General features: G+C 38.7%; 1 protein-coding gene across 1 annotated transcript in view; it reads left to right on the top strand.

Moving 5' to 3' along the window:
• Positions 1–1014: 1014 nt before the first annotated feature.
• gnai3 (guanine nucleotide binding protein (G protein), alpha inhibiting activity polypeptide 3) overlaps positions 1015–13300 on the top strand; it is a 134707-nt gene continuing 122421 nt past the window's right edge. The window contains exon 1 of the mRNA XM_028797088.2: positions 1015–1633. Coding sequence (XP_028652921.1) covers positions 1516–1633 — 118 coding nt within the window. The 5' untranslated portion in view covers positions 1015–1515. The remainder of the gene's footprint in view (positions 1634–13300) is intronic.

Below are 13300 nucleotides of genomic sequence, written 5' to 3'. Positions count from 1 at the left end.
TCAGCAAGAGTGAAAGGGAAGGTCTACAGGACGGTAGTGAGACCAGCTATGTTGTATGGGTTGGAGATGGTGGCACTGACCAGAAAGCAGGAGACAGAGCTGGTGGTGGCAGAGTTAAAGAAGCTAAGATTTGTATTGGGTGTGACGAGGATGGACAGGATTAGAAATGAGTACATTACAGGGTCAGCTCAAGTTGGACGAGATTCCGTTAGTTTGAACATGTGCAGAGGAGAGATGCTGGGTATATTGGGAGAAGAATGCTAAGGATAGAGCTGCCAGGGAAGAGGAAAAGAAGAAGGCCTAAGCGAAGGTTTATGGATGTGGTGAGAGAGGACATGCAGGTGATGGGTGTAACAGAACAAGATGCAGAGGACAGAAAGATATGGAAGAAGATGATCCGCTGTGGCAACGCCTAACGGGAGCAGCCGAAAGAAGAAGAATTGAGGAAAAGTTAAGGGGGTATACCATTAGGACACGGTACGAAAGCCAAATCTGAAGACTAATTAAAAATCAGATAATTAAAAATACATCAATTTAGTGGTATTTTCATAATAAAAGTTATCAGTTTCAATCAGTCAATAAATCAATAAACAATCAAACAAATAAATAAATAAATAAACATTTCTGGGTGACCGTAAAGGTTTGAACAGTGGTGTATGGACATACTGAAACGAACATGACTTGAATGTGTGTGGAGTCAACATGTGAAAACAAGTTAGAAATGATTTATGTAGGCTCTTAATCGGCACTAACGGTATCTTGAGTAACAAAAGTAGGAAATTCAATGCAACTTGGCCAGTCCACAGTGCACGTGTCTGTGATGTAATTGTGCACGCTTATTTAGTGATAATTAAAAGACATAATACTAGAACTAAGTATCCAATAGTAGGCGCATATTTAAGTGAAACCGAGACGCATACTTTAACTGAAACTACATTTCCCATTGTCGCACTAAGAGTACAGCTACTTCCGCTTTTCCTCTTCATTTACATACAATTCGCTTTCTCGCTCATTTTTCAAGCTGCAACGGAAACTGCGCGAGACCACGGGGCGAGCAGTTATTTAAAAACAGCAAGTTACATCCCTTCGAATAATTATAGGAGACTGGTTAGGCTGTATTTTTGAAAGGTGAAGTGCTGTCGTTTTGACATTTGTCTTTTTTTCTGTTTTTCGTTGATTACACGTTACATTTAAGACGTTTTGGCTTCGTTTCTCCAAAAGATCGAATTAAAAACGGGAAGGAGGCAACGCCTGCTTTGTGACTGATGCGCCTGTCACTGTAGCGTTTTTGTTGTTTGAAAGGTCTCGGATTTTGTGAAATTTTGGGATTCTATTCGGCGACTTCAAGAAGCTCATCGATGCTGTGTCTCCAGGCGGACCAACGCCTTTTCCGCCTCTCTTAAGTCTTTTGAATCGTAGAAGCAGTCGGTCCGCAAGCAAGGAGTGTTGGGCTTTATTCTAAGCTGACATTTTATTTTTCTTACGAAGGAAAGGGAAATTATCTAAAAATCCAACATGGGTTGCACTCTTAGCGCAGAGGACAAGGCGGCCGTGGAAAGGAGTAAAATGATCGATAAAAATCTTAAGGAAGACGGCGAGAAGGCTGCTAAAGAGGTGAAGCTGCTTCTGTTGGGTAAGTTTGAGTGGCGCTAATGACACTCTTTCAGCCACGTACTTTAGCTTCTGTGAAAACTTCGACAAGCTTCTGGTCCTACTTCCATTTTTACTTACTGCAATAAATGTTTCGACAGGTTTGCCTAACAAGTTTAGAATACGGTGCAATGTGTTTTCGGTGATCGAATGCTTTATTTATAAAATGTACTATATGAAGTGTACCTTTATTTCTTGTGGACAAGTACGCAAATTGAATCCCTTTAAAGAAACAAAAATGATAGGACATTGTATAAACACCCGGTTTGGATAAAGCCTGCAACACCTACAGGCTTCGTATCGCGATATTGATTTTAAACAAATGAATTATCGTATGGCAAACGAGTTTCTGAGGCTCAATGAATGATCATAAATAGAACTTTAACCTGCTGAACATAATCAGGGCGCACATACTAACGGCAGCATCACTGCCTTACCTGTGATCGATTCGTATTGTCACTTTCTGTATATATACGCAGGCAGGTGCATGTGTTTTTTTTTTTAATATGCTTCCAATTGATCTACACTCACCGGTCACTTTATCAGGTACACCTGTTCAACTGCTCATCAACGCAAATATCTAACCAGCCAGTCGCATGACGGCAACTCCGTGCATATAGGCATGTAGAGGTTGTCAAGACGACCTGCTGAAGTTCAAACCGAGCATCAGAATGGGGATGAAAGGTAATTTGACTTTGAACATAGCATGTTTATTTGTGCCAGACGGGCAGGTCTGCGTATTTCAGAAACTGCTCATCTGCTGGAGTTTTCATGCACTGATATTTCTAGGGTTTACAGAGAGTGGTCCTTAAAAGGGAAATTATCCAGTTAGTGGCAGTTGTCCAGGTGAAAGTGCCATGTTGATGCCAGAGATCAGAGGAGAATGGCCAGATTGTTTCAAGCTGATGGAAAGGCAACAGTAACTCAAATAACCACTTGCTGCAACTGAGGTTTGCAGACTAGTATCTCTGAATGTACAGCACCTCGAACCTTGAAGCAAATGGACTACAGCAGGAGGAGACCACAGTGGGTGCCACTCCTATCAGCTAAGAACAGGAAACGGAGGCTACAATTTGCATGGACTTACCAAAATTGGACAATAGAGTATTGGAAAAACATTGCCTCGTCCAATGAGTCTCGATTTCAACTGTGACATTTGGATGGTGGAGTTAGTTAGAATTTGGCATCAACAGCAGGAAAACATGGATCCATCTTGCCTTGTATCCATGGTTCAGGCTGATGGTGGTGGTGTAATGATGTCGGGGATACTTTGAGCTCCTTAGTACCAACTGAGCATTATTTAAATGCCACAGCTTTTTGGCTGCTGTTGCTGACCATTCCTGCCATTTATGACCACAGTGTACCCACCTTCTGAAGGCTACTTCTAGCAGGGTAACACACCATGCAACAAAGCTCAAATCATCATCAACTGGTTTCTTGAACATGAAATTGAGTTCACTGTAGTGAAACAGCTTCCACAATCGCCAAATCTCAATCCAAAAGAACACTTTTAGGATGTGATGGAATGGGAAATTCACATCATGGATGTGCAGCTGACAAATCTGCAAGAACTGTGTTATGCTACCATGTCAATATGCACCAAAATCCTAGAGGAATGTTTCCAGCACCTTGTTGAACGTATGCCACAAAGAATTGCGGCACTTCTGAATGCAAAAGGGTGTTCAACCCGGTACTAGCAAAGTGTAACTAATAAAGTGGTCAGTTCAAGTTAAGAAACCGGTTGCACAGTTTAGTTCTAATTTTGCAAGATCAGCTACTGCTTTAATTCTTTGCTTTCTTTTAGCAATGTGTTACCATTTAGGAAATGTTGGGAGTATATTTTTTTTCCCTTAAATAAGCTTCCATCTGGGTTGGATGATGGATGGATGGATGGATAGATAAGCTTGTTAGGAAAGTGGATTGATGTTTTAGTATTATTTCGTATCAATCAAGCTGGAAACAAACTTTGAAAACAAAAGCATTCTATAGAGTAAGAAAGGTGCTACTGTACATACAGCATGAACTTCAACGTAACGGGAAAAATTGAAGAAAGTTGATATCTTTCTGAAAAAAAAAAAGATTAATGATGCTGAACCTTTATTTAGAGTATGACTGGAGCATAAATGCAGTGTAGATGTGGAAGTATGAGACTGGGTGTGAAAGAATTCTTCTAATGCAGACTTTAAAGGGAAAATTTTGGAAATGTATTATAAAGGTACTGGATTATTAAAAGGTATATCCAGAAAGATTTTCAAATGGGGTTGAAAAACAACCTGAAGTATTCTCCATAGTGAAAGTTTCAAGATTTTCCAGGGTCTTAGAGACATTTTGGAATGGCCTGGAAGCTAGTGCAGTGCAGCCTGGTAAATGTGCTTATCAAAACTCCAAGTAGTGTGATTTTTTTTTTTTTTTTTTTTGGATTTTTCGCTTTTAATAAGGATTTCAAGGCTAGAGTCTGAACAGGAATAAGGTGGTAAATGTAGTCTAAAATTCAAAGCAAATAGATTTTTCTCAGAACAGTAATATTTTCCTTAGTTGTAAATACTGAAATACATGCCTTGACTCAAGTGCTTTGTTCCTTCATTTTTATAGGTTAAATCCCAGCATCCCCGAGATTCATTTAGCCACTTACTTTTAATCTGTATTGACGAAAAGGACCATAAGAAGCACCAAAAAAACAAAAAAAGCATAAATAGAAGTTTGCTGTCGGTATCTAGAGCAGTGGTTTTGTTGTAGTGTGGTCATTATCTGGTATGTAAATTTGGCCTTTCTGTGTATGTATTCACTTACTTAAAGGATACTTTTATCCAATGGGATACAACACATGTTAAGGAACCTGTCCCAGTTGTGAACTGATTAAATGACAGTGTGATGGATTGGTGGCCCTCTTGAGACCCTGAATTGGATTAAACAGTTTTGAGAATAAGATGCCACAAAAGATTAAATTGTATGCTCCTTGTAAGACTGGGAGGCAGAGGTGGGCACTGAACTTGGAACTTTGTGTTTTACATTTCTGTAAAGTATTGGCCATGCCATGAAAGATAGGTAAAATAATGATTACTTATTTAATTTGTGTAAAAGAGTTGCTGTTCACCATGTATTTTTATGTGACACTTGTTAGAAGTGTAAATTACAATTGTGTTCACATTACTACAGCATAGGACTGGCATGTTTTTTTGACTCATTTAAAGACATTAAACAGCATATTAGTTGGGGTTGAAATGGTATCCTTGTGTTTACTGTTCATTGATGTTATTAGACTACAGTGCTAGTATTTATATGAGCTCTATGATTGAAGGAAAAGAATTGCTGAATGTGCCATATCTAATGTTTAAAAAATGATTGTTGCCCTGTATTCTGACTATATTCTCAGAAAGAGAGCCATATGTTTGTCCATTTAACTTATTTAATTGTCTTGTGTCTTGAGCTCCTTTAAAGTGAGTAGAAATTATTATATACAGTCCAATAAACAGTTACCCACATTGCAAGCCATTCCACCACATATATTGATTATTGAGTTGTGTCTCATCTCCTTATCATAATTTTCATTGAAGGTCTATTAAGACAGCATAGAGAATATTTGGCTAAAAGATATATTTACTTCTGTTTGCATACGATTGTGTCCGGTTGGCTTCATCAAACCGAGATCTCTCTTGAGCCTACTTAAGCGGTTTTCACCTGAGTGTAATGTTGTCAGAGCTGTCTCCTGGAAAAGTGTGACTTTCCGTCAGTAAGTTAGGGGAGAGCAGCTGCAATAAGAGGACAACTTCAAATACCTTGGAGTCTTTGTTCATTAGTGTGGATGTTTGTTATAGTGAGAAAAAACAATTTATGCTGTGGTGTCCGTTTTGCAAAGCTTATACTGGAGTGTGGTCATGTAACAGGAACTAGCTTATTAGCTGAAAACCTTTTGTGGTACCTGGATGGGGGTGGTACCAAGCCGGGACGCCCGAGAAGATCGGAGGAGGGCTTGTGCCTCCTCCAGACCTTGATGGGGCGACCACCCTGGGGGCCGCGGGTACAGAGCTGGGAAGCTCGACCCTGTAGGGGCTCGTGGTCACCGCCAGGGGGACCCCCAATACCTGGAGGACCCTGGACCTCGGCACTTCCACCACACCAGGAAGTGCTGGGGGGAAGAGGAACAGGGACACCCGGAGTGCATCCGGGGAGACGGCTGGCACTTCCGCAACACATGTCGGTGGGAGATTGCCGGGAACACACCTGGAGCACATCCGGGTGCTTATTTAAAGGGGCCGCCTCCCTTCAGAGAGGGACTTGAGTCAGGTGGAAGAAGGACAAGGTTTCTGGAGGAGAGAAGGAGGCGGTCTGAAGACAGAGAGAGAGAAGGCATTGTGTTGGCCTGGACTGAGGGGTATTGGGGTTGTGTGTAGTGACTTTGTAAATATGGAAGCCCGAAATAAATGTGTGTGGGGTGATTACAACGTGTCTGCCTGTCTGTGTCCAGGTCATATTCCACACTGTATAAATCGGTCTTCTTTACACCTATGCCATAACTAATGCTGGGCGGTATGACCAAAATTCTATATCACGGTATTTTTCAAAATTATACCGGTTTCACGGTATTCGATTTGACGGTATTTTTTTCCCATGCATGAGTGGATGTTAACCACATTTTCCACTGCAATTACTGCAGTAGACTGGCTAAAAATAACCTATTCCACTGTCATGAGCATTGTACAAAAAATCATTTTAATGTGCACACAAGTATTAATACAGGTTTACATGGCCACATAAACTGATAGTTTTCAAGGGGGTGGCACTAATGAAGAGAAGGAATCACACAGCATGACAGCTGCAGTGAAAATATAGAACCTTTTTATTGAACAAATTTTGCAAACCACTTAAACTAAAATTTTGGCAACATATTTTCAACCATCCAAAGAGGAATTTAGACTTAGTAAAATATCCAGAGGTGCTTGTCAAAAGTTGTATTGCACTGAACATGACTTAGAAAAGGAATAAATAGTAAATATTTTTTGTAAACCAACTACACTTTCTGTTAATATTAACAATCTCTGTCCACTGACACGTTAAAGTGACTTTTTAAACAACTTTACCATCATTAAACTGCATAATATTTAAACTAATAAATAACAATAAAATAAATAATAGTGCAACTTCTAGTAATAATACTATTTCTTCAAGACTAGGTGCATTACACAGTATTCACCAAATTAAAATAAAACAAGTGCAACTTGGTGAGACATCTTTACCAAATTGCATTAATATGGACCTTACTTCAAGCTAAGCTATATACATAAATAATAAAACTGCAACTTGCATTTATAATGCTGTTTGTGGTATAGTCCTACGGAAGTGTATTAGGGCCACAGTGAGGAAAAAAAAATACAGACACAGTGAAGAAAAAAAAAACTATATGTCGAGAATAAAGTCGACATTTCCACTTTATTCTCAGTTTATTTTGTCATTAAAGTAGAATGTCGTCAACTAACCTTCATCCTAAAATCAATGTTTACTAGATTTCTCAAACCCCGTCAAAAGTTAATGTAGCACATTAAATGCTTTGTGTTAAGTGTTCTCTGACACAGTTGTTAATCGCTACATGCTTCTTAAACTGACTTCATCTGCACTGAGAGGAGGCGCAGGTAGCGATCGCCGCACAGAATATATTCACTTCATAATATTCCTGCACTCTGAAAATTTAGAATGCTAAGATAAATACTTGATATCATTTTCATGATGAAATGCATTAAAGCAGGTATTAAACATGCATGGTAGTGAGGCGGTAGTACTGCTCCCTCGCAGTAAAGGGTCCCCAGGTGTGCGTTCAGTGTAGAGACCTTTATGGCAGGCGTGACGAGGCTCCAAAAAACTGGATGTATGAATGGGTAATGCACAGGTTTAACTTAAATATTTTGTAAATGTTGGGTTTGTGATCTGGTGGTCGGTGACATGAACACAAAATTCAATGGATGTTCTTTTGAGCGGGCTTTCTTTATTGCATGCATGCTGTCTCTGTCTGACGTACCAAACCCCTAGTTCCTATCCATCCTTTTTCTTTCTCCTCATAACCAATCACTACACGATAAAGATCTTTGTGAAATTAAAACTAGTTATAAACTTAGACCATGGAGTGTTCAGAACTTTAAAAAAATCTTCGTTATACATGTTTAATTATGCCATCCATTCAGAGTTGCGCCCATCCCAGCAAGCAAATCCTGAACAGGGCGCCAGCACATCGCAGGGTGAATACGAGCAATACATACACCAGGGCCAATATAGCATAACAAAACCCCACATCCTACATGACTTTGAAAATTAAACTGAAGCACGCGAATAAACCCACCAGAAAAACATGCAAATTCAAGGCAGGGAACACCCGGGACCCCCTTGCAACCACCCTTGGTGCAACCACCAAGCCACCGTGCCCCCTCCCCACATGACTAATACATGCTTAAATGCATTTCATCATGAAAATTATATCAAGTATTCTAAATGTTCAGGGAGCAGGAATATCATGAAATTAATGTATTCTGTGTGAGGATTGCTGTTGGCGCCTCCTCTTAATGCAAGAGGAAGTCAGTTTAAGAAGCACATAGCGGGAACACTTAACACAAAGCATTCAATGTGCTACATAACTTATGACGGGGTTTGAGAAAATGTAGTAAATTAAATATTCATTTTAAGATGAAGTTTAGTTTACGATGTTCTACTTTAATGACAAATTGCGAGAATAAAGTCAACATGTCGAGATTAAAGTGGAAATGTCAACAATAAAGTCAACACGTCATCACACTATTACACAGTACCCAGGTACATTACACAGTATTGGAAAAAAAATAAAACAAGTACAACTTGGCTTGCAGTATTATCCAGTAGTATAGAAACAGTGTTCACACATTTGAACATAATGGTCCACTTCCGACCTTTTAAAACCAAAGTATCTTCAGACAACAGACACGCCTCCTTTTTTCTGCAAAAGTTCTTTTGTGTCATGTTCAACTTTATTGTCTGCTACGGCTTCAGTTTTGGAATGTTCTCTGTCCATTTTCACCATTCAATACCTCCACTAACGCATGTACTCCTTTGCATGCGTGTTTAGCGGTGCAGCAGTGAAAAGGTCCCCCCTTGAACAGTTTCCCGCTGCGCCACGTTCTGAATGTTGTTTGGGCTATTTAAACCGGAGTTACGGTATAAGAAAAATCCATATCATAACAAAAATAAAAAACGTTTTTTTGATATGAACCGGTATACCGCCCAGCACTAGCCATAACCACTGGAGAGAAACAATGTTTCAAACCACTTGTTCAAATGGTGTAGAGGGGAATCCCTGCCAAGAACTGCTTGGCGTATTCTTGTAACACAGTGACTAGTTCAATAATATTTTTAGATCTCGGAGTATAATCACTGCACCTATAAATTTAAGAGAAGGCAAGTGATATGTAAGAATACCATTAGCCACATTTCATTAGAGGTATACCCACTGGAAGTTTTATCTTTAATTATTTTTTACTTTATTGTTGATTACATATTTTTATTAAATGGGATAAAGGGCCACCATAATTTGTCTTGGTTTTAGGCTTGACATAAACAAAGGGTGGGATCAATGTCAGATTTTAGGCAATTTTTATTTTAGCATTTTTATTCTTAGTAGTATGTATTTATTTTTCCTTTTTTTTTATTTAATTTATTCTCCCCTTTAGGATGTTAATATTCACTGCAGCTACTAAGAGCTATTTATGCTAGTTGGCTTCTTCGTATAACTAAAAATTATCATTAAACCTCATAATTATTGCACTTGGTACTCTTACACTCTTCTTGCTTACTGTTGCCTGGTGACTGGCCAAATACTTGGCCATGACCTGAGGCTTGCTTTGTCCTGACTATTAATCACTTTTTAAGCAAACATCTTGCATTGCCTCTGTTATACAATTATTTTTGTCTTTCTCTTGCATCCTTGCTTGATTCATATCTCTTTTTGGTTCATTTAGGTTATTAACCTCTTCACTGCAATTTTCTTTTTGACTTTCCTAGTTACAGTAAGATTTTTTTTTTTTTATATATACTTGCAGCTTAAACATTCTTGCTTGAACCATTAGTTCATGGTTGGCATACTGGCCATCTGTCTGTCTTGTCCTCCGTATTTTCATCTTGCAAAATATTGTTAATTTTTATTTTTCCAAAATGTAGTGTTGAGAGTTGCTCGAGATGAGACCTATGTGTCCTTGTCATCCTGATTACTCAATGAGAGGAAAGGAGTGGCTATGTAAGGAGGTGAATTATATGCGGTCTCACTCCTTCTGCCCAAAGAAATCTCACTACAGAATGTTGTTCAACAACATTCTGAAGCAGAGAGCCCATGTTCGCTGACGACACTGCTATCGTGGGCTGCATCAGGAATGGGCAGGAGGAGGAGTATAGGAACCTAATCAAGGACTTTGTTAAATGGTGCGACTCAAACCACCTATAACTGAACACCATCAAAACCAAGGAGCTGGTGGTGAATTTTAGGAGGCCCAGGCCCCTCATGGACCTTGTGATCATCAGATGTGACTGTGTGTAGAGGGTACTGACCTATAAATACCTGGGAGTGCAGCTGGATGATAAATTGGACTGGAATGCCAATACTGATGCTCTGTGCAAGAGAGGACAGAGCTGATTATACTTCCTTAGAAGGCTGGCATCCTTCAACATCTGCAATAAGATGCTGCAGATGTTCTATCAGACGGTTGTGGCGAGTGCCCTCTTCTACACAGTGGTATGCTGGGGAGGAAGCATAAAGAAGAAGGACGCCTCACGCCTGGACAAACTGGTGAGGAAGGCAAGCTCTATTGTGGGGATGGAGCTGTACAGTTTGACATCCGTAGCAGAGCGACTGGCGCTGAGCAGGCTCCTGTCAATCATGGAGAATCCACTGCTTCCACTGAACAGTATCATCTCCAGACAGAGGAGCAGCTTCAGCAACAGACTAATGTCACTATCTTGCTCCACTGACAGACTGAGGAGATCATTCCTTCATTCAATGTTTACATTATACAAAGTTATTTTCTATTATACCTGCATTTTTATCACTCTTTTAATTTGTTTTTTTATCAGTATTTGAATTTCCCCTTGGGATTGTCCGTCTGTCTGTCTGTCTGTGTCTATATTTGTCCATCCATCCATCCAACCAACCAACCATGGCTTCAACTAGGCTAAAGGCAGAGCATTGTGCTGTGTGTCTTCACACTCCCCATGACCCAATGTGAACATATACTATTACGTCCGCTTCTATCCATTGTGGTTACCGCATCATTTTCAAATTGCCTTTTCCTTTGAGTTATCCTCATATTTAGTGATGTTTGTTTTCCCTAGAAACTTTTTTTGGTAGGTGGCATTGGTGGGTCTTTTTTACTGATGAATTCTTTAATAATAATAATAATAATAACAGTAAATTTAAATAAATAATGCAAATGTTCTTTTTAAAACAAAAAAGGAATATATTTTAAATTTAAATTGAATCCTATTTCCTGAGAGGAAAGGCAAATAGCAGAACATGTTCTATGGATGAATGAGACAAAAGCAGAACTTTATCTTTGATACTTGTACAAGTGTAAAGTAAATGAAAGATTCCACAGTAAGAACATCACACCAGTAGTCAAACATGAATTTGATAGTGTGGTAAAAGGATGATGTGCGTCCTCAGAGCCTGGATGATTTTCTATAAATGAAGGAATGATGAGTTGTACCAGAAAACTAATGATAATATCTGGTCATTCGTACATCTGCTATGGCAGTACAGTCGACCCTTGATATACGACCGGCCTGACATGCGAACAACTTGCTTTATGACCAAAATTTTTGTTTTGAATTACGACCAACATCTTGCGTTACGACCCGAATGCGGTCACATGTATCCGCTTGTGCGATTGTAAACAAACAGCCTAGAGCGTTTGTAAGCGTCAGTCTGAGCCCAGATACATGTGTTTGTGGACGTAATTTCGGTCAGTGCACTGATTTATATAATTTGATAATTGCTAAGGAAGGTAACGAAGGTAAAGAAAGCGATCACAATCAAAATGAAGAAGTTAATTGTGTGGAAATATGAGAGTGGCGTTCATGTGACCGATCTCTCTAATATGTACAGCATGTCGAAATCCACCGACTCGACAATTTTACAAAGAAAAGATTTGTATAAGGAAAATCCTTCCAAACAATAACCACCTTCCATTTCATTCTCCTCCTCCTTCCTTCCTGCAAGCCAAAGATGTCAACTTAAATGGTGAGCACAGTATGAAATTGTTGTTTCTGGTAGGCTAGGCACTTTTTATAACTTTTTGGTTAGTACATTAGAAAAATTATTGGTGTTTTTGATAAATTATGTACATTATACATCCCTTTTTTATTAAAAAAAAGTTAAGTAAGTGTTGCTGTGGGAGGTTCGGAACACATTAAGGGCATTTCCATTATTTCTTATGGGAAAAATAGTCTTGACTTACAACCAACTTGAGTTACAACCAGTTCTCTCGAATGAATTGAGTTCGAAAGTCAAGGGTCCACTGTAGTTGGGTCATATGCCAAGAAAATGATCCATAACTCAAAAGCAAGTCCACAGAATGGCTGAAATTTTTTTTATTAATTATGGTAATATACAGACCTAAACCAAACAAATGTTGTGGCCAGACCAAAATGAGTAGATTATGTTAAACTTTAAACCATTTTGGATCAAAGCTCTTGTTAAATTGTAGAAAGCATTTAGGTTCAGTGATTGCAGGTAAAGTCAAAGGGGGCAGTTTTTTTCACAATTGGCTCATTGGTGTTGGATAAATTTATTCATAAGGGAAATGAAAAGTTAAAAACAAATTTGTGTGTTTAAAACCAAGTGGCAGTTTCACTTTGCAAAATATTTTTCAGTAGTGTTTCAAGAGGTTTGTTTCATGTATGGTAAACCATTTTTGTAGTGTTGGGTGTGTGACAGTTTTAAATTTGTATTACCTTTCACTGAACAGTTTGTGATGATTCATTTACCATGATGCACAGTTTAAATCCTCTGTCATAAAATAGTGTAAACCATTGTACATCTGGGGTCATAAACAGCATTAAGTGGTAACCTGACCCAAATTTTATAAAGTAACACGGCCTACATAAGGTACTGATTTTGCCTTTACTCTAAAGAATGTTAAAGGTAGTGTTTTGTGTGTGTGTGTGTCTGTCTGTCTGTCTGTCAGTATCCATTCCAGTTCTCACACCAAAACAAAACTAATAAGCAATTTGAAGCAAAACAAAGTTTGAGTGGACAAAACTTAATGATAATATAGACCAATTTGACAAATGTTTATTTCTTATCTCAGTTGCATAAATGTAGACTGTTTGATATTACTGAGCATATTTCAAAATTGGAAGTCTGAGGCATCTTTCCATGCATGTACATGGAGCTTCATATACTCTAAAGAAAAATATAGAAAATTTAGCATTTTGATAAGTCATGAATTCTTAAACATAATCAGAACTGAAGCTTTCATTGGAAGTAATTCTCCTTGTATCTGTAAGTTATCCATAATATAGTTATTTTTTTCATTCCTTTTTTAGGGCAGTAAAGTCCTATGCTGAGGTAACTAACAGTGATTATGTGTGGCATATGCACAGGCTAGAAAAATACACGAAAAGGGCAGCCACTATTCCCTAACTA

This window comes from Erpetoichthys calabaricus, chromosome 3 (genome assembly GCF_900747795.2).
Source record: "Erpetoichthys calabaricus chromosome 3, fErpCal1.3, whole genome shotgun sequence".
Classification (NCBI taxonomy): domain Eukaryota; kingdom Metazoa; phylum Chordata; class Cladistia; order Polypteriformes; family Polypteridae; genus Erpetoichthys; species Erpetoichthys calabaricus.
Note: the sequence above shows the minus strand (reverse complement) of the source record. Positions and strands in the feature narration are given on the sequence as shown.